The sequence below is a fragment of the Buteo buteo genome, chromosome 7 (assembly GCF_964188355.1).
Source record: "Buteo buteo chromosome 7, bButBut1.hap1.1, whole genome shotgun sequence".
NCBI lineage: Eukaryota > Metazoa > Chordata > Aves > Accipitriformes > Accipitridae > Buteo > Buteo buteo.
Window position 1 is genome coordinate 35,375,921 of NC_134177.1, and position 18,317 is coordinate 35,394,237.

The following is an 18,317-nucleotide window of genomic DNA, read 5'->3' on the forward strand; positions in this document are numbered from 1 at the left end:
CCTGTATCTTGGTTGGGTGGGCTTCTGCTACCCCATTGTACCTTAATCACCCCTCTGAGGGCACCCTGACCCCCTCACAGCTGGCCAGGATTGGTGGCTGTGGGGGTACCCAGGGGTGACCCCATATGTGCTGCCGAGGGGGAGCCCATGCAAGCAGCACCCCAGGGATTTGCACCCTTGTTGCTGGGGGGTGCTGGGGGTCCCGGCCCTCGGGGGCACCCTGGGGTGCCCGTGATGCCAGTGCTGCCAGCAGGCGATGATGGGTACAGGGCCAGGCCTGCTGGGGTGCAGCTGGCACTACACAGCCAACCCCCAAACAGAGCGGGCTCTGGGCTGGCCGAGGGCCCCCCAGGTCCGCAAGCAGGGGTGCCGGCAGCGTGCACCTCAGGCAGCTCTCTGCTGGTGGCCCTGGGGTGCGGGCGCGCACAGGCACGTAGATGCGCACGCACACGCACAAACGCACACCCCCTCTGCCGGCAGGGACACCCGGACACGCAGCTGCACACCCAGACAGGCACACGCTCACAGACAGAGGCGAACAGGCACACGACGGCGCTACAGGTGCTCACACGCGCACCCCACGGGGCGCGCACACGGCTGCAGATGCACCAGCACGTGCACCCACAGACACGCATGGCTGCAGGGGCTGCGGGGCAGGGGGGTTCCCCAGGCAGGGCTGTGGGGCAGGGGTAGGGGCAGAGTTATACGACAGGCGGGGGTGTGGGGCAGGAAGATACCCCAGGTAGGGGTGTGGGGCAAGGGGGTATCCCATGCAGGGCTGTGGGGCAATGGAGATACCCCAGGTAGGAGTGTGGGGCAGGGGGGGATACCCCCAGGTGGGTGTGTGGGGCAGGAAAAGAGGGGGATACCCCAGGTGGGTGTATGGGGCAGTGGGGATGCCCCTGGGGTAGGGGCTGCTGGGGCAGGGATGGGGTGAGATGGGGCAGGCAAAGCCCCGCAGCCCCCGACCCTGCAATCAGAGCCCCGCACGCCGCGTCCCCACTTCGTCACCCCAAATTGCCCAAAGTACAGGCTGCACGCGCTGCCGTGCCGGCCCGGGGCAGCTGCTACCTGACTCACGACAGAAGAAGGGGCAAATCACCGGGGTTTCGGGGTGCTGGCTGCCACCGCCACACGCTTCAGGATGCATTCTTGTGGCGAGCAAACCGGCTTGCCGGTGTTTACCGAAAACAGCTGAGTAGGGCCAGCATCCCTGCGCGGGTCCTGGGAGCATCTCCATCCCTTCTGCTGCTGCTGCATCCCCCACCCTGGTGAAACCGTTCTGCTCTCCCCCCGCAGCCGGGAAGGGATGGGGAGTATCACCCAAAGCAGGTCCCCCAGGATGGGGACAAGGTGGGATGGCTGCATGGAGCCACCAGTGACACGGGGACGGGTTTGCACCCCCAGTAATGTGGTGACCCCAGATGAAAGTCAGACCCAAAGGTCAAGGGAGCATTGCCGGTTTGGTGGCCCACGCTGCGGGAAGGACTCCTGTGCTGGCAGGGGGGGACACCCACTGCAGGCATCCCCCCATCCCCACCCAGCACCCAGCACCCCCGGGGGTGAGCAGGAGGTGACAGCAGAAACCGCCCCGGGCATCGCGGGCCGCGTCCCGCTCACGTGCGCCCAGCAGCCAGCACAGGTTTTGGGGTGTTCCCCCTCCCCTGCGGTCTCGGGAGTGACGGCGTGTTTCCCCCCCTGGGGGAGCTGGGCCGGGGCGGTAAATGCTGCCTCGGCTGCTTATATTTCAGGCTGGGGCTGCTGGCTCTGCCCCGGCCAGGGCACACAGGCAGCCCATTGTTGAAGCCCCTTCGGCGGCGGCGGAGAGCAGGTAAGGCAGCTCCAAGCATCAATGGTAGCTCTGTCTGCCGGCGGGGTGGGGATGGAGCTGCCAGCAGCGCCGGCGCCCGACCGGCACACGGGGAGCTGGAGGGTGGTGGGGGGCACGGTCCGGTGGGACCTTGGAGGGGGCTGGCAGCTCGCACGAGGAATGTCGGGACGCCCGAAATCTCCGTGTGCCCGGGGCATCCCAACCCCGATGGCTTCAGATCAGCTTCTCTGGGGCTTTGCTGCAGCACCCTGCTTCCTCCGAGCATCGCCTGCGGGGGCACCCCCATTGCACCACTGGCATCCCCCTTCCTGAGCCGTGGCTGTCGTCTCCCCCATCCCTTTGACAAACACCTCGGCAGCACTTGGGCATATTTTCCCTGTTCAGAGATGCTTTTTGCTCAGCAAATTGGGCAGGGCTTTTATTTTCAGAGCGACTTCAGGCCGAAGGTCCCATTTCTCGCAGCAGCACTTGCTGCCTGGCGGCTGTGTCCCTCTGGGGACCCCACAGCTCCCGGCACACCGCTCCTCTCCTGCCGAGCCGATAAGACTTTGCTTTCCCCTAGTGGGAAACAACCTGACTCTGCATATTTGAGCCCGTCGCGGGGGTTTTATGTTGGGCAAGTACTTTTTTTGGGAACATTTAGTCTCTGGGCTGCCGGTAACTAATCCCCAGCCGCTGGCAGGGAGAGGCTGCCCAGCTCCGTGTCGGCTGAGCAGAAGGGCTGGTGCTGTGCCTCGCTCGGTGGATGTGAAGCCGGAGATCCCAGTGGATCACCACTTGCCGGCAAGTTTTGCCAACCTTTTCAGGACCTTGAGGTAGCCAGGGTGGCGAGTCTGTGTGCGGGTGCTGGGGGATGAGGGGCTTTTGGCTCAGTGTCATGGGGGCTGAGCCGGTGCTGGGTGCGCGCATGAGGTGGGAATGTCACGTGTGTCCTGGGTGGAGATGTCCCCAAGCCTTTTTGCAGAGGGCTCATGCCCCCAGCTCTCTGCCCGTGGGGTGTCCTCTGCCGTGGGCAAGGTCAGGGCGGCGCAGCCTTGGCCGGGCAACTGGTGTGCCTGGCTTCGCGGTGACGCCGGGTTTAATGCCACCTCTCTGCCCAGGATGGCCTCGCTGCCCAGCCGTGGGGCTGTGGCACGTCCCCATCCTGATGAAGCAGGGACAATTGGTGGAGCCCGTTTCCCGAGCCACGAAGGCTGGTGGCTGATGTGCCGGGACGGGAGCTCTGATGTCACCGGCCCTGTTAGCATGTGGTGGAGTAGGACGGGAGCTCAGGCCCCTCCGCTCTGCAAATCTCACTGGATTTGGGGCAGGGCACCCGCACCCGCCTGGGTGCTGGGGCAGGTGCTGGGTGGCAAAGGCTTGGGATGGGGCGAGCACCCCGTTTTGGAGTGGAGGAGCTCCCTGCTGAGCGGGTGGGCTGTGGTCCCATCACAGCATGTCCCTGTGCCACGTCCACTTGTAGGTGGCACCAGGACGAAGCCAGGGCTGAGGTCCTGCAAGATGCACCCAGGCATCTGGGATGGGGCTGTGGGGCTGGTGTCCGTGCAGTGACGGCCCCAAGCGACACGTGCTGGGGTGCTTGGCAGTGCCACGGTCCTACCCATGCCGCACCAGCATCCTCTGGCTCAGTGGGCGTTGGGGACGGCGTGCTGCCCTAAGGGTTGGCTGTTGCTCCTCTGCTCCCTGCCGAGCTTGCGTCCGTCTGTCCTGCTGGCCGGCAGTGCTGGCAACACAGGGCTGGCTGTGCTGGCTGGGCGAGCGTGTCGCTGGGGGGTGTGGGGAAGGGCACGGGGGCTGTTTCTAGGTGGCAGCCGCCAGTTTGAATATATGTCACGTTCCAGCTTTAATTACAGTAATTGGCTGTCGGAGGGCTGTGCTGGCGCCTGCTCTGGCTCCGAGGGGGAGCGTGAGCAGCCCAGGTGTTTGATGCTCAGTGCACAGAGGAGTCCCTGTCCCCACCTTGCCATTTGTCCGCAGCCCAGGAGCAAGTTCCCACATGCCTGTGGGGACACGGCCCATGCAAAGTGCACACACGCGTTGGCACGTGCCTGTCTCCAGCCACAAATAATTTGGTGGTTATAGCAGCTGGCTGGGAGGTGAAAGCCATGCTCAGCCTCAGGCAGAGTCTGGCCCCGCTGGAGATGCTCTAGAGCCCCACAGATTAAAGGGAGCTCTTGACCATGAGGCTCCAGCCCCGGGGTGGGCACACTGGTATGTAAGCAATGCGGGCGCTCCAGCAGGATAGACAGATGAACGGATGGAGCATCCCAGTGTCTGGGTGGCTCCTCCGGCACAGGTCAGGCAGGCAGGACCCCAGCTTGTCCCCATGGGTCAGGGTCTGCAGCAAGACCTGAGCATCCTTGAGTGCCTGGGCTCTGCCCTGCCTGCTCCTGCTGTGCCAGGCACTGGCATCCCCAGACCGGGCGCCGTTGGCATCCTCATGGCACCGCGGTGCACGGACCACCTGGCTCATCCCACGGCATTGGGGCACGATGCTCAGGGAGGTCCCGGAGTGGGCAGCGACAGCTCTTGAGCCTGTTGTGCTAAACAATTAGCACAAGTGATTGGATCGTATCGGTAACCCCAGTGCTTGTGAAAACTAAGATTATCTCAGGCACTGTTATCTTTTCTGGAGGCCCAGGATTAAGCTGGCGTGGGGGAACGGAGCAATGTCCATCTGTCCGTCCTTGCAGTCTGTCTGGCCTCGTGCTGCGCCTGCGCAGAAGCTGGAAGGACTTTGGAGGTAGCGGGGAGGGGATGTGTGCGGGGGGGGCTCATGGATTAAAGGAGGAGAGGTCGGGCAGTGCCCAAAGTATCAGCATCAGTATTGCCATTGGCATCGGTATCGGCACAGCCTGGCCAGCGGAAACGGCTGGTTGTGCCAAAATGCTGTCAGCAACACGCAGCCCTGCCGGCCCCGCTGCCCTGCCTGCACCTGGCACCCTGGTCACCAGTGGGGCAGCAGCGGCACTGGGACACCTCGACACCACCTCTGCCTCCTGCAGCCCTGACTCGCTGAGCCTGGCCAGCACTGCAGGCAGCGCAGGCAGCACAGGCAGCAGGACGTCGGCAGGGTTGGGACCAAGGGCTGCCGTGTGAACGGCGTCTCGGCAGCGGAGCACAAGGTGGGGTGGGTTTTGGGGTCTGCCCCCATCCCGCCCCAGGCAGCGCCGTCTCTCCTCCATGCGGAGCCGGCAGCCGCTCCAACCGGTTTATGGGTCTGGGCGGTGACACCGCACGCCTGAGGCCTGATGGAGGGCTGGGAAGAGCCGGTACGGACGCCAAGGAACAAACAAGAGCCGCTTGTGTCCTGCTGGGCATGGAGCCCAGCAGCGGGGCAGGGACAGTGTGCTGCTCCCCCAGCACAGGGCCGCAGGGGGCTGGAGGGTGGACTGCTGTCGGAGCAGCCACCCCCACGAGCTGGGGGGAAACTGAGGCACGAAATAGTGGAGGGACCCCGTCTGGGTGATGGAGCAGGAGGCTGTGGCAGCGACAGCAGAGACATCCTGATGCCCGGACACTGGCTCTTCCCCTTCAGCATCCCAGGCTGAGCCCCAGGAGATGCCCTTGGCATCTCCTGCCTGCCCACAGGCAGCAGTGGGATGCACTCCTGCGCCTGGGTGGCCTGATGCCCGTCCCCTGTGTCCTCCTCTGTGGGAGCAGCCGGGATAATAAGTGTCATCGCTTCGGGGAGAAATGCGAGTGGAGGAATCCCGGGAAACTGGTTTTACCCCTCCGTCCGGTGCTGGCGGCAGGACGGCGGCTGCAGCAGTGCTCCTCCCTCTGCAAAGGCATATAATGCCTGCCATGGTCCCGGCAGCCGGCACTGCGCCGTGGGAAGTGGGCAGGGGTGCAGGCGGCGAGCGATGGCCTCCATGGGGCTGCAGGTGCTGGGCATTGCCCTCTCCGTCATCGGCTGGTTGGCCTCCATCCTCTGCTGTGCCCTGCCCATGTGGCGGGAGACGGCCTTCGTCGGCAACAACATCGTGACGGCCCAGATCATCTGGGAAGGGCTGTGGATGAACTGCGTGGTGCAGAGCACGGGGCAGATGCAGTGCAAGGTCTACGACTCCATGCTGGCCCTGCCGCAGGACCTGCAAGCCGCCCGCGCCATGGTGGTGGTGGCCATCGTCTTGGCCGTCCTGGGCACCCTGCTCGCCGTCGCCAGCGGCAAGTGCACCAACTGCGTGGAGGACGACACCACCAAAGCCAAGGTCATGATCCTTTCCGGCGTCATCTTCATTGTTGCCGGCATCCTCATCCTCATCCCCGTCTCCTGGTCGGCCAACACCATCATCCGGGACTTCTACAACCCGCTGGTCACTGATTCCCAGAAGCGGGACCTGGGGTCGTCCCTCTACGTGGGTTGGGCGGCCTCCGCGCTCCTGCTGCTGGGGGGGGGGATCCTCTGCTGCACCTGCCCCCCCCAGGGCGAGAAGCCGTACTCTGCCAAGTTCACAGCCGCTCGCTCGCTGCCAGCCAGCAACTACGTCTAGGAGCTGCTCCGCTTGTCTGGACCCCCCCAAGCCACACCAGGGAGCTGGGACCTCCCGGGGTGCCCCTGGCCCACAGTCCCCCCCCCCCGGCCGGGCTGGGGGCTGGCCGGGAGCCGGGGCAGGGAGGGCTGGGTGCCGGGGCGGTGCAAGGGGGGGGCAGACAGAGCTGCCTTTGTTCACTGGGGGATTGAAGCTGGTTCTTTAATCTCGGTTGAGACAGGGAACAGGGAGATCCTGTCCTGGCTGCCCCCCCCCCCAGAGGGGGTCCTGCGCGCCCTGGAGCACCCAGCCGTGGCATTTTCTCCGAAAAACCACCCGATCCCCACCCAGAGCATCTGCTGGCTCCCAGTATCGGGGTGTGCCGCGCGGTGATGCAGCTCCTGGCGCTCCCCGGGGCCTGTCCTGCGGGTGGCATGGGGCTCTCGCCGGGTAAAACCACCCAGGACGCATCCATCGGGGTGGGCAATGGTGCTGGCGGGGACACCAAACCTGTCCCACGCGGTCATGGGGTCGCGGTGGATCTGCAAGCCCCAGCAGGGTCTCGAGGGGCAGCGGGGGCTCTCACCTGCCTGTACCCTAAATTTTGACTTTGACCTACTTTTGGGGCTTGGAGCGGCTGTACAAATGTGTGATTTCTCGCGGCAGCTCCCCGGGGCGGGGGCATCATTATCCTGGGAGTGGGAAGGCAGCGGCTGGGCTGGGAGAACCGGTCGGGGAGGCGGGAGCAGGACTGTGCACCGGCATGGAGGGGGGGTGACTCCTGGACCCGACCCTATCCCCTTGGGTGCACCCATCCACGGTGCCCCTCAGCAACCACCCCAGTGGGGTGCCGGGGCCAGGGGCAGGAGGAGGTGGCTCGCGGTGGCCCCCCCCGACTGTGCTGCCATCCATCCCCGCGTCGCAGCCTTCCCACATTAAACGGCAGCTGCTCAGACCCCGCTGTGCTTCGTTTTCTTTACCCTCTCCAACACCCGCCTCAGTGGCGGGACAGCCTGGTGCTCCTGTGCTGTGGACTCCCGTCCCCCTGAGATCTCCCAAATCTACTCCCTGGAGCCTCCCACGATCCCAGCAGACCCCTGCTCCAGCCCTGGCATCACCCACCGCACCCCTGCTCGGGCCACTGCAGACCCTTGCTCCCTGGGAGGGGGTGACGACGGGTGCCTCCATGGCACGATGCCTTGGCAGTGCCAAAGGTGGCTTTGGAGCTGCCCCACGCCTGTCCCGGCGTGATCTGGCGTGGTCTTCTCACGCGAACAGGAAGAAGGTGATGGGCGCTGGCAAGGGCGCGTCAGGACGTGCTGGCCCCGGGGCTACCTGACAGCCCCGGCTGGGAGCACCCCGGGGCCAGTGTGGGCAACGCCGGGTGTTTTGCCTATCTCGCTTCCGGCACGACAAGTTGTGCCAGGGCGCAGCTGGCGCTCCGCTGGCTTGGGAACATCCTTTCCTCCTGCCTCGGGGTGCGTGGGGATGATGGGTGACACCAGCCGCCTGGCTCTGGGTGTCTCATCTGGGTCAGGGGGCTTGAGGGCTCCCAGCTCCCCCATCCCTTCACTGGGAACGGGAATGGTGGAGAACGTTCCTGCAGCCCTGTGCCGCCGGTGGCTGGGTGGAAATGTTAGCATGATGATCCGTCAAGCGTCCCTGCCGGGATCCATGGGGCCACCGCTTGTCACTGCTGCGGGTGGTCATGCACCCCATTTTGGGTGTCTCTTGTGGTCCCAGTCCCGCTGGCTGGGGAGGGGTGCCTGGGATGGGTTCCCATCATCCTGGCTCCCTGACCTCTCGGGAGGCTGCTCTCCCTTTCACAGGGAGAGGGACTTTATTTTTGGCCCAAAGGAGCTTTCCTGGCCCTGGGGAGGCAAAGTCCCAGTGCTGGGTGTCTCCATCGGGATGCCAAGGGATGAAAGGTGCTGGGGAAGGAGTGGGGACACAACGGGGGAGGAGAGGCTGCAGAAACCGAAACTGGGACTGGAGAAATGATGGTGAAACCTCCTGCAAGTGCCGCAGGGTGTGCCAGGCACAGTCGATACCCCGCTGCCGCTTGGGGCTCATAAAAACTCAGCTGGTCCCAGTTGCTAAGCACAAGTGCAAGCACCCGTGGGTGCACTCTGCCCCGTGGCAGTACAGGGGCTCTGCTCCATGTGGGGCTGGGCCGTGATTTGGGCTGAGCCAGGGGCCACGGCGGCCGTGTGTGACTGCGGCAGAGCCATTGGCGTCTGGCGTGTCCCCGTGTACCAGCCACCCCTCTTCCAGGGGTGCACGACCCTGGGCTCTGTAAGCCCTCGCCAGGAGTTTGCCCTCCCAGTGCTGCTCCCGGTGTGAAGGAAGAGTGGGTATTGCTGAAAGTGCTGAGCACCACAGCCAGGATCAGAGGCAGACCTGAGCTCTGACCCATTTCCAGCACCGCAGAGAGGAAATCCTGGGTCCAAAGGGTGCTGCACGGTGGGTGCCAAGGGCAAAGCAAAACCTACCCTTGAACAGGGAGCAGACGGTGCCACGGTGAGGGCAGGGGGCTGCCTCGCCTGCCCGTGCCCCTCAGTGCGATGCTTGTGGCCAAGGAGGCTGAAGCACCAGTAACAGAGCAGGGCATGGGGTGGGCGCTGTGGGGTGGCTACCACGGCAGGACGTGGGGTGGGTGGGGTCTGTGCTTTGGAGTGTGCTGGGATGGGCACAGCGAGCCCCTCATCCTGCTCCCTGAAAGCCATCCCCTCCCTAGCACTTGCCATGCACTCAGCCCAGCTGGGTTGGGGCGATGGCAGAGGACTGCCCTGTGCCGTGGGGACGTTGTAGGGGGAAACATGACACACGGGGGCTCCTGCACCTCAGCCTCCTCGGGACCTGGGTGCTCAGTGCGGCACGTGTCCCCATATTGACGTGCAGCAATGCCCCGTGACACACATGTCCCCATGCCATCCTGCAGCAATGCCCTGTGACACATGTCCCCATGCTGATCTGCAGCAATGCTCTGTGCCACACGTGTCCCCATGCCATCCTGCAGCAATGCCCCGTGACACACGTCCCCATGCTGATCTGCAGCAATGCTCTGTGCCACACGTGTCCCCATGCCGACCTGCAGCCATTCCCACCCAGATGGGGAACAGGTTGCATCCAGCATGAAGGCCATGCTCTTCAGAAAGCCCACCTGGCTGCGGGGCTGTGTCTGTGATGGCTGTGCCCTGTCCCCGCAGGTGCTGTCGATGGCGACGATGACGATGCAGCTGGGTGGGCTGATGCTGGCTGTGCTGGGCTGGCTGGGCTCCATCCTCACCTGCGCGCTGCCCATGTGGAAGGTGACGGCCTTCATTGGCTCCAACATCGTGGTGGCCCAGGTCTTCTGGGAAGGGCTGTGGATGAACTGTGTGTACGAGAGCACGGGGCAGATGCAGTGCAAGGTCTACGACTCCCTGCTGGAGCTCACCTCCGACCTGCAAGCAGCTCGTGCCTTGGTGGTCACCTCCATCTTCGTGGCCTTTTTTGCCTTCCTCACTGCCATCTCAGGTGCAGACTGCACCCGTTGTGTGGATGATAAAAGCACCAAGACCAGGATCTCCATCGTGGCAGGTGCCATTTTTGTCCTGGCCAGCATCATGCTGCTCATCCCCGTCTCCTGGTCTGCTAACAGCATTGTCAGCAACTTCTACAACCCCATGGTGCCCGAGGCCCTCAAGAGAGAGTTGGGGGCTGCCCTCTACATCGGCTGGGCCTCCAGTGCCCTCCAGCTCTTTGGCGGGGGCATCCTGTGCTGCTCCGGACCCCCGTCCCAGCAGGACCCCTACCCCAAGAAGTACAGAGCGGTGAAAACCTGCAGTCCGATGGGCTACCCCATGAAAGACTATGTGTGAGCCACCATGCCCGGTGCCAGCCCAACGGAGAGCACCACTGTCCCCATCCTGCCTCCACGTGCCACCCCCCCTCCCTGCCCACACGCTGCCTCCTCCTGCCCATCCCCATGCTGGCCGCACCGCCGGCCAGGTCCTCCCATGTGTGCCCTTCCCCAGCGTGCAGGGGCTGTGCTCGCGATGGACTATAAACATCTTGGTGCCACCGAGACTGCCTGGGCTCATTTTGAAGCGGTGCGGTGGGGAGAGGGTGGTGACATGTCCCATGGGTGTTGTGCCCTGCCAGCCTGCTGCCAGCTCGGGGGCTGCTGCACCAGCGCCTGGCACGTCCCCAGGAGGATGGGGCAGTAGCCAGCCAGGGCGCTCCCTGCATATCCCCCAGGAGGGAAACTGAGGCAGGGAGAGGGTGCTGAGAGCCAGGAGGGGCATGGGGGGGGACACCAGGCTCCCAGAGCTTGGTCCTTTGAGCCCCCAGGGACTGGGAGGCAACCCCAAAGAAAGGCCAAATCCCCCCCCCCCCCGAATGCTGGGCTCCCTCGCCTGCCCCCTGCAAAGGGTCCGCAGCCCCCCTGCTCGGGGAACACCACATGGCAGGCAGGCAGCAGAGGGAGGAGGTTTATTCAACAGCCAAGTGCAGGGATGGGGACAGCCACGACCCCCAACTGCCCAGGGGACAGTGCTGGGGACAAACAGGGGGAGAGGGGAACAGGGCAGCTACCCATGATGGGTGCAGGGACCCCAAGACGTGGGGGGGCAATGCGGAGGGGTGACAAGAGCCACGGGGAGGACGAGTGTGGGAGATGTGGGATGTCCAGGGTGGAGGACAGGGACAAACACAACCACTGTCTCTCACTGGTGAAGAGCTCCTGAGGGGAAGGAAGCAATCTATTCCCCCGGGCCATGGGAACGGGATGAGCAGGAACAGGTCTGGGGGAAGAGAAAAGGAAAAAACCAAATATCCCAGCAAGAGATTTGGGTAAAAAACTTCCCAAGGGAGCAGCGGAGGAGGAGGGGTGGAGGCAGCATGGCAAGGGGCTTGGGGAACAGGCTGGGCAGGCGATGCTGGGTGGCTCCTGGGTGGGGAGCGGCCACAGGCTCCTGAAGTCCCCTTCAGCCTCATTTCCCACCCAGACCATTAACTACAAAGCTGTCGGAAGATGAGAGACTTAAAGCAGCTGTTGCAGGATGAAAGGCTGGTGTGGTGCTTGAAAAGCTTCTCCGGCTGGGTGTCACCTTGGCACAGCTGCTCCTGGTTTGGACATGGAGGTCTCCTGCACCTCAGGGTGTGTGGGGTTAACTCCTGGGGAGGATGAGGACAGGGGGGACCACAGGATGTGGCAATGGGTACCCACCTCCAACAGCCCCCAGGCAAAGACCACAGAGGTCTGGGGTGGGGAAGATGAAGAAGGATTCTGTTTTTGACCATGAGGGCTGAGAGGTGGGCATGGCGGGGAGAAGACATCCTGGACAGGACATGGCTCTGAACAACCAGGTGGGTCTGTGAGATGTCACGGTGAAGGCCGAGGTGTCGGGGACAGTACCTGAGTGTCAGAGCTAATGGTGGTGCCCATGAGACCCTGGTGAAACCAGGAGACCCTCCCCATGCTGAGGAGCAGGCAAGGCCCCCAGGGGCCAGACTTCAGGGGGAAGGAACCAGGGAAGAGAATGGGGACGCTCCCCAAAACTGTTATCGCCCTCCAGCAGCCCCTCTGCTCCGGGAGGGGGTTACTGGGCTGGGTTTTACGAGGGGCGAGTGGTGTCCCCCCTCCCCAGAGCTGTGTCAGCTCTCAGCCCTCCTCGAGGGGGGGGATGGGGCATTTCTGATAGATGTAGACCACCCCAGAGATGTAGCCGGTGCCCTGGGTGCTCTCTTCCTCAGAGGTGGCCCTCTCCCAGCGCTCCACCTCCTGGGCCAGCACCTTCTGCCAGGCTCCCTGCCTCTCCAGCCTCTCCAGCACTGCCTCCAGCTCCACCTTGTACTGCAGGTTCGAGGGGTTGCTCCTTGTCGTCAGGCAGAGGAAGCCTCCTGTGGGGAGAGGGGACGGGTGATGCTGACGCCGGGTGTCTCCGCTGGGGATGGCATCCCCTTGGAAAGGCAGGGGGTGAGGGGAGGCAGCGGGACCCTGGCAGGAGTCAGCTGGCAGGCCAGCAGGCAGCGGTCAGGCAGGCCCTGAGGCCAGCGGGCAGGGGCTGGGCAGGGCATCACACCTAAGCCCATGCTGTCACGCACCCCGAGTGCCACCGCCACCTCCTGCCGTGTCCCCCTGCCCGAGCCTGGCCGGCAGGCAGGACCAGGGACCGGGCAGCCACGGCACATCCCTGCCTGGACCGGGCAGCAGGGACAAGGCCACGTCCCGGCTGTGCCACGGGGCCAGCGTCGTCCACCGGGACCCGGTGTCGCCGTCCCGCCAGCCCGGGGGTCCCTGCGGGGAGGCGACAGCGCGGGGGACGCGGGGACACCCCCTCACCTGGTTTGGTGACACGCAGCAGCTCCGGCACGGCCGCGCTCGGCACCTGCCCCTCGCCCAGGGCCCCCACCACCGTCACAGCATCATAGTGCTCTGTGGGGACACGCGTGGCATCACCGGCGGGCGGTGGGGGGACCCTCCGGGGCAGCATCCCCGCCCCCGGTGCCGGCCCGTTACCTGCGGGAGCGGGCAGCGGCTCCCGGCCCACGACGCAGGGCAGCAGCCGCCGGTAGAGGCCGGTACTCCGCGCCCGCTCCAGCATCCCCGCGCTGCCGTCCACGCCGTGCAGGCAGCGGAAGCCGCGGCGGTGGAGCTGCGGGGACAGACGGACACACGGCACCGTTAGCGCCCCGTCCCGCCCCGCCCCGTCCCGTTTCGTTCTCCCCCGGTACCTCCCGCGCTACGAGGCCGGTGCCACAGGCCACGTCGAGCAGCAGCGCCCCGGCGGGCGGCGCGGGGAAGGCGAAGGCGAGCGAAGCGGCGGCCAGCTCCGGTGCCCGGTACTCCAGCGCCGCCACATCCTGCGGGGGGACACGGCGGTCAGCGGCGCCCAGGAGGGGAGCGGAACGGCCGCGGTGCCCCCGGTACCTGGTCGTAGCGGGCGGCCCAGCCGTCGTACAGCCGCAGGCGCTCGGGCAGCCCCCCGCCGACGTGCACCGCCGCCACCCGCTCCCGCACCCCCGCCGCCAGCTGCATCCCCCGCCGGCTCCGCGCCCCCGCCCGGGCTCCGCCCCCCAGCGTCCCATTGGCTCCGCGCCCCTGCCCCGGATACGCCCCCCAGCGCTCCATTGGCTCCGCGCCCCTGCCCCGGATACGCCCCCAGCGCCCCATTGGCTCCGCGCCCCTGCCCCGGATACGCCCCCAGCGCCCCATTGGCTCCGCGCCACCTCCCTCGGGTACGCCCTCCCACGTTCTATTGCTCCTCGCCCCCGCCCCGGGTACGCCCCCCAGAGCCCCATTGGCTGCCGGACCTTGGCCGTCACCTCCACCGCCTCCGTCCCGCGCCGTTAGGGGGAACGGCGAGCCGGGCGCGACCAAGTGCGGCGGAGGGGGAGGCAGGGGGCAAGGAGCAAGGAGCAGGTGGGCCGGGTGTGACCAAGTGCCCCAGGGGGCCACGAAGTGTCCCGAGGGGGTGGCACCAAGTGCCCTGGGGGGGTGACCAGATACCCAGGGATGGTGACACCACGTGCCCGGGGGAGGTGACACCCAGAGCCCTGGCGGAGCTGGCACCAAGTGCCCCAGGGCCACCGTTCTGTCCCTGCGGTGTCCCCAGGCCCCCTCCCACCCCGCTCCTGCTGAAGACCCCCCGCTCTGTCCCTTGCACGGCTCAGGCGCTGCTGCCTTATCCCTCGCGTCACTGGTGTCCCACGCGGGGTGACTCTGCTCCCTGGACGGGTCACCTCCTGCCCGGCCCATTGTCCCAGCCCCGCAGGGCCCTGGTGCTGTGCCCTCACCTCCGCACCTGCATCTGCACCTTCTGCCGCTGGGACTCGCCACCCAGCGCCGAGCGAGTGGTGACCACGCTCCCCTGCCACCACCTGAACCCACCGTGTCCCACCACGGGTGGAGGTGACATCCTAACGCTGAGCAGCTCTCCCAGCCCCCCTGGGGAAGGGGACACCACCCCCCACCCCCCCCCCCCCGGGGCAGGTCTTTCCTCTCCTGCCGTGTCTGCCCATCTCCAGCTGCCCAAGCACTCCCATGGGGGGGTCATTCTGTGCGGCCCCTTGCCCGTGGACAAGGTGTGCAGCAGCGGGCAGGGCTTGGGGATGGAGGACAGGAGCACGGACCCTCAGGGCTGGGAAGGAGGAAGAACATCTTGGCTATATCAAGTTTGGGTTTTGCTCGTGGGAAGCACGACAAGAAACGTCACTGAGTGCCAACACGATGCGTGGGGAGCTGGTAAGATATCTCCTCCTCCATCCTTCTCTGGAATGCCTGATCCACCTGCCCAGCAGTTGTAACGTGCCGTATCCAGCTGATTGACGAGAGATGTTTATTAGCTCTTGGGTAGCTAGGACCCCAGCTGGAGGTACTTTCTGTGGGAGGTTGCCCACTTGTTGTGTGGTGAGTCTGCGCTGCATCGGGAGTGACTCTTGTCTTCTGCTGAACCAACCTTCGATGTTTGTGGTGGAGGTCGTGAGACAAGCTCTGGCTTGGGGGGAACGACCCTCAACTGTTGTGACCCATCACTTGGCTTCTGGCTTCTTCCAGGAGCGAAGCAGACAAATCCAGCCGCTAATTAATGACAGAGAGAAAATGAGGGTGCCCTGAAGGAGCCGGTGGCTGCCCCGAGCTGGTGGCTCCCATCACCTCCTGCTCCGCTCGGCACCTCGGGCACCTTGCTGACGCTCCTCTGTCGTCCCTGCGTCCTCCTGGCCGCCACCCGGGGTGGTGGCCGCTTCCCCTCCATCCAGCTGCTCCGGGGCCGGCAGCCCCGTGGGGACCTGCCCACGGTCACGCGTGGGGGCTGGCTCTGCCCCCGCCCCCGGGATAGGCAGTGCTGGCCGGGGACCTCGAGAGGGAGCCCTCCGCCCACGCTCCGCCACCGCCGGCGGGGCACTGCCCGGTGCGGCAGCCCGGTGTCACCCCCGGTGACCTCCTCCGAGCATCCCTCGGGGGCGGGGGGGGGGGGGGGGGGGCAGAGGGGACACGTGGGGCTGCGGGGGGCGGCGAGGGGTGGGACCCAGGAGAGCAGGGATTGTCCCCACCCGCGCCAAGGACACACGGATGGCTCCTGGAGGGGGTCCGTGGGGGGCTGCAACCCTGCCACAGCTCCTGCCGCTGTGCACCGGCACGTTGTCCCCTCTGCAGCTGCCCGCACGGGTCCGATCCTGCCCCCACCCCCTCTCTGAGCTCCACACCTCCTGCCCCGGCACTGCGGTGACCCCCAGACGGCTTCGTGGCCAGGCCTCTAATAACGGCTTTCACGCTCCCAACATGGTTCCTGCCGCTAATTGAAGCCTGGCCTTCGTTTACAAGAGAAACCAGAGGCGGGGTACACGGCCAGCAGCCCCCCACCCCTGTCTCCACTGCCCTCTGGGCTGCAGCTGGGTTGTGCCTTCCCCGAGCCTCGACCCACACAGATCCAGTCCCAAATTAGCCAGTGCTTTTCCAAACATTGCCTTCCCTGGGCTGGCTCGCTCCACCGTGCTGTGCACAGCTGTGCAAACAGCTTTGCTCTGCGCCCCACGTCACGGCGGCTTTGGGCTGGCTTGGACCCAGCGCCGGCCAGCCAGGCTTTGGACCAGACCCAGTGCCAATGTCGGAGGCCACGGGCTGTCCCCCAAGGATGCGCGGCAGGACGGCAGGGTCCCCCCAGGCCGTGGCACCGGGTTGCGACAGGTTAGAGCTTCCCCAGCACCGGTGCCAATGCCGAGGCTGGACTTTGTCCCGCCATGTGGCCTGGCACCGGAGGGCTTCCCACTGGGGCACGTGCCATCCTGCTGCTGCAGTGCAGTTCCTTAAGGTGCTGTCCTTGTCCCTTGCCTGGTGGCTGGGGATCTGGCTGTGCCCTGGCTGTGCCGGCGGCATGGGGCACGTTGCCCTGTCCTGCTGGGACCCTGGAGCTGAGGCTGGACCAGCTCAGTGCAACCACTCCGGTGGGGTGTTCCCGTCACCCCTCAACGGGGAGGCTGAGGGGATGCACGTCTCCGAGGCAGGGGCTTGGGTGGCCACCCTGAGCCCACAGACCTCCGGCATGACCTCACCTGCCCTCCCTCACCAAGAGAGAGCTGCAGGGGTGGAAGGGCAGCTTAGGTGGGTCCCTCACCCTCGAACCTGCCACTGAGCTAGGACAGGCAATGGGAAAAACCATGTCTGAGCTGGGTTTGGATCCTCTGCCAGCTCTAGCAACATCAGCTGTCTCCTAAACTGCCTGCAGGTCCCACATCTGAGCCAGTCCTGGACCCCTGGGTAAAGTGTGCAGTGACAGTCAGTACAGCAGGCGAGTGGGCTTGCATTTCCCAGGGCTTGTGCAGGGCATCCCTGGCATGCCCTTGGCCCTTGAGTGGGACTAACGCTGTCCCCTGGACAAATCAATGCTGGTGGGAAGTCCCTAAGTCTCTTCATCAAGGTGGAGCTGCAGGATGCTGGGTTCCACAACCTTGTGTGCTCCAGAGACTTGCTGGGTTGCCCACGCAGCCATGTGTGAGCCCAGTGGCATCAATCAGAGGTGGACAGCTGGTTCCCAGCAAGAGCACGGAGGGAGGCACGTGCACAAGGCTTGTGCTTTTGTGAGCAGCCTGACACATTCAGGTAGTTTGAGATGATATCCACCACAAACGTGCCCCTGCATCCCAGGCCATCGGCAGCCACGACGGCTGTGCTTGTGAGGGGTGGGATGTGGGCTGGAGGCTGCAGTGAGCCCCTGCTCTGAGCAGGTCCTGCTGGCAATGGCTGCTGGGAGCTCACAGGAGCTGCAGGCATGCCAGCCTGAGCCCAGTTTCTCTCCTGGCAGGGCTGCCTTGGCACCCACATCCATCCCCTGAGTTTATGGAGCAATTAGACGCCTTCAGCTTGTACTTTGCCAGCCTTCCCAGGTGCCTCCTCTCTGCTTCCCCTACCCCAGCACCACAGCCTGGTGTATCACCCTGCTCCAGAGGTGCTCTGCCCCACACAGCCCCTTGGGACGAGGGCCCTGCAGGTCCTGGGTACCACAATGGCCAAAAGACCCCCCCCCCCAGCAGCATGATTCTGCCTTCAGCAGCAGCTGAGAGTCCGGCTTCTTGGACACGATGAATGGGCAGTAACGATGTGCTGCAGGGGCTGGGGTGTGCTGCGTGGGCTGCGTGGGCAGGTCCGTGCTGCACAGGGGTTTGCACGTGCTTCTCTGGTCCCAAATATTCACACTCATGGGAGCTCATAGCCTGGCACTTAGGTGTTTTCCAGCCCCTCTGTCCAGCTGTGGGGTGGACATGTTCCTTGGGGTCGAGCAAGGGCACAGATGCTTGATTGGGGCCAGCTGAGGACTCGGCAGCTTCTGGCTCAGGTGACTTTAGTGACAGTCATGGTGACTGTCACTGCAGGCTGTCAGGGTCATGGACTGCATCTCTGTACCTCTCTTGCTACTCCAGGTCCTCCTTGGTGGTGCAGGAAGGATGCCAGTGCTGGGGAATGTCCTCAGGGCACCCCAAGGCATGCACAGCTCTGGGATGGGACCCCTCACGGTCCTCTGAGCTCTCTGTTGCACATCCTGAGCCTGGGGCAGCAAGGACAGCCATCCTGTGGGGCATTTGAGCTCTACAAGGTGCAGGACTTGCCCTGCTGAAGTGGGGTGCTCTGCAGGGTGCAGGAAAAATAGGGCAGGGCAGGAAAACCCCATGGGGTGCCAGCCAGGTGGGACCTGGAGAGCCTCTGTGGGGAGCCAGAGGCAGGAGGGTGCATCTCCCCATGGCCCAGGAGGTGGCAGACAGCAGGACGGACAGGGTAGCTGGTGGGGTGTTGCACACCAGCGCTGCTGCGGGCTGGGACGGCTCTGCACTTGCATGCTTAGAGGACACAGCGTTTTCCTTTCCCAGCATCCAAATGTGGCTGGAATCTGTCAAGCCCCCGAACTGCCCAGTCTTTCCCAAAAACCCAGCCCTGTGGTGTCCAGGGACAGGAGGATTTTGCTGCCTAACGCACACCACTCAGCACCACGAGCCCCCCCGGATTGCTGGGCTCCTGCCTGACTTCTCAGTTT

At 65.0% G+C, this 18,317-nt stretch overlaps 3 protein-coding genes across 5 annotated transcripts; 2 read left to right on the forward strand and 1 right to left on the reverse strand.

Annotated features, from left to right (window-relative positions):
- The first annotated feature begins 1,683 nt into the window (after positions 1-1,683).
- LOC142033399 (claudin-4-like) lies at positions 1,684-10,369 on the forward strand. 2 transcript variants are annotated; one of them, XM_075033328.1, is made up of 2 exons: positions 1,684-1,831; positions 9,516-10,369. In XM_075033328.1, the coding sequence occupies exon 2, from the start codon at positions 9,525-9,527 to the stop codon at positions 10,167-10,169; it is 645 nt and encodes a 214-aa protein (XP_074889429.1). In that variant the 5' UTR covers positions 1,684-1,831; positions 9,516-9,524; the 3' UTR covers positions 10,170-10,369. The 2 variants fall into 2 exon arrangements, with proteins under 2 accessions (XP_074889429.1, XP_074889428.1); XM_075033327.1 differs by lacking the exon at positions 1,684-1,831 and having other exon boundaries at positions 9,375-10,369.
- On the forward strand, positions 5,671-6,366 carry LOC142033398 (claudin-4-like). The gene has a single exon (XM_075033326.1). The coding sequence runs from the start codon at positions 5,698-5,700 to the stop codon at positions 6,325-6,327; it is 630 nt and encodes a 209-aa protein (XP_074889427.1). The 5' UTR covers positions 5,671-5,697; the 3' UTR covers positions 6,328-6,366.
- Positions 10,370-10,767: 398 nt separating the features above from the next.
- On the reverse strand, positions 10,768-13,347 carry METTL27 (methyltransferase like 27). 2 transcript variants are annotated; one of them, XM_075033329.1, is made up of 5 exons: positions 13,223-13,347; positions 13,027-13,155; positions 12,812-12,947; positions 12,635-12,727; positions 10,768-12,192 (listed from the first exon to the last, which is right to left on the reverse strand). In XM_075033329.1, exons 1-5 carry the CDS (start codon positions 13,328-13,330, stop codon positions 11,954-11,956), a joined length of 705 nt encoding a protein of 234 aa, XP_074889430.1. In that variant the 5' UTR covers positions 13,331-13,347; the 3' UTR covers positions 10,768-11,953. The 2 variants fall into 2 exon arrangements, with proteins under 2 accessions (XP_074889430.1, XP_074889431.1); XM_075033330.1 differs by lacking the exon at positions 13,027-13,155.
- Between the last annotated feature and the right edge of the window lie 4,970 nt (positions 13,348-18,317).

Coding starts and splice junctions, on each gene's coding strand:
- LOC142033398 (XM_075033326.1), top strand. CDS start 5,698: ATGGCCTCCATGGGGCTGCAGGTGCTGGGCATTGCCCTCTCCGTCATC.
- LOC142033399 (XM_075033327.1), top strand. CDS start 9,390: ATGCCGACCTGCAGCCATTCCCACCCAGATGGGGAACAGGTTGCATCC.
- METTL27 (XM_075033329.1), bottom strand. CDS start 13,330: ATGCAGCTGGCGGCGGGGGTGCGGGAGCGGGTGGCGGCGGTGCACGTC. Junction 13,156..13,222: donor GGGCCGCCCGCTACGACCAG/GTACCGGGGGCA, acceptor GTCCCCCCGCAG/GATGTGGCGGCGCTGGAGTA. Junction 12,948..13,026: donor CCGGCCTCGTAGCGCGGGAG/GTACCGGGGGAG, acceptor CTGTCCCCGCAG/CTCCACCGCCGCGGCTTCCG.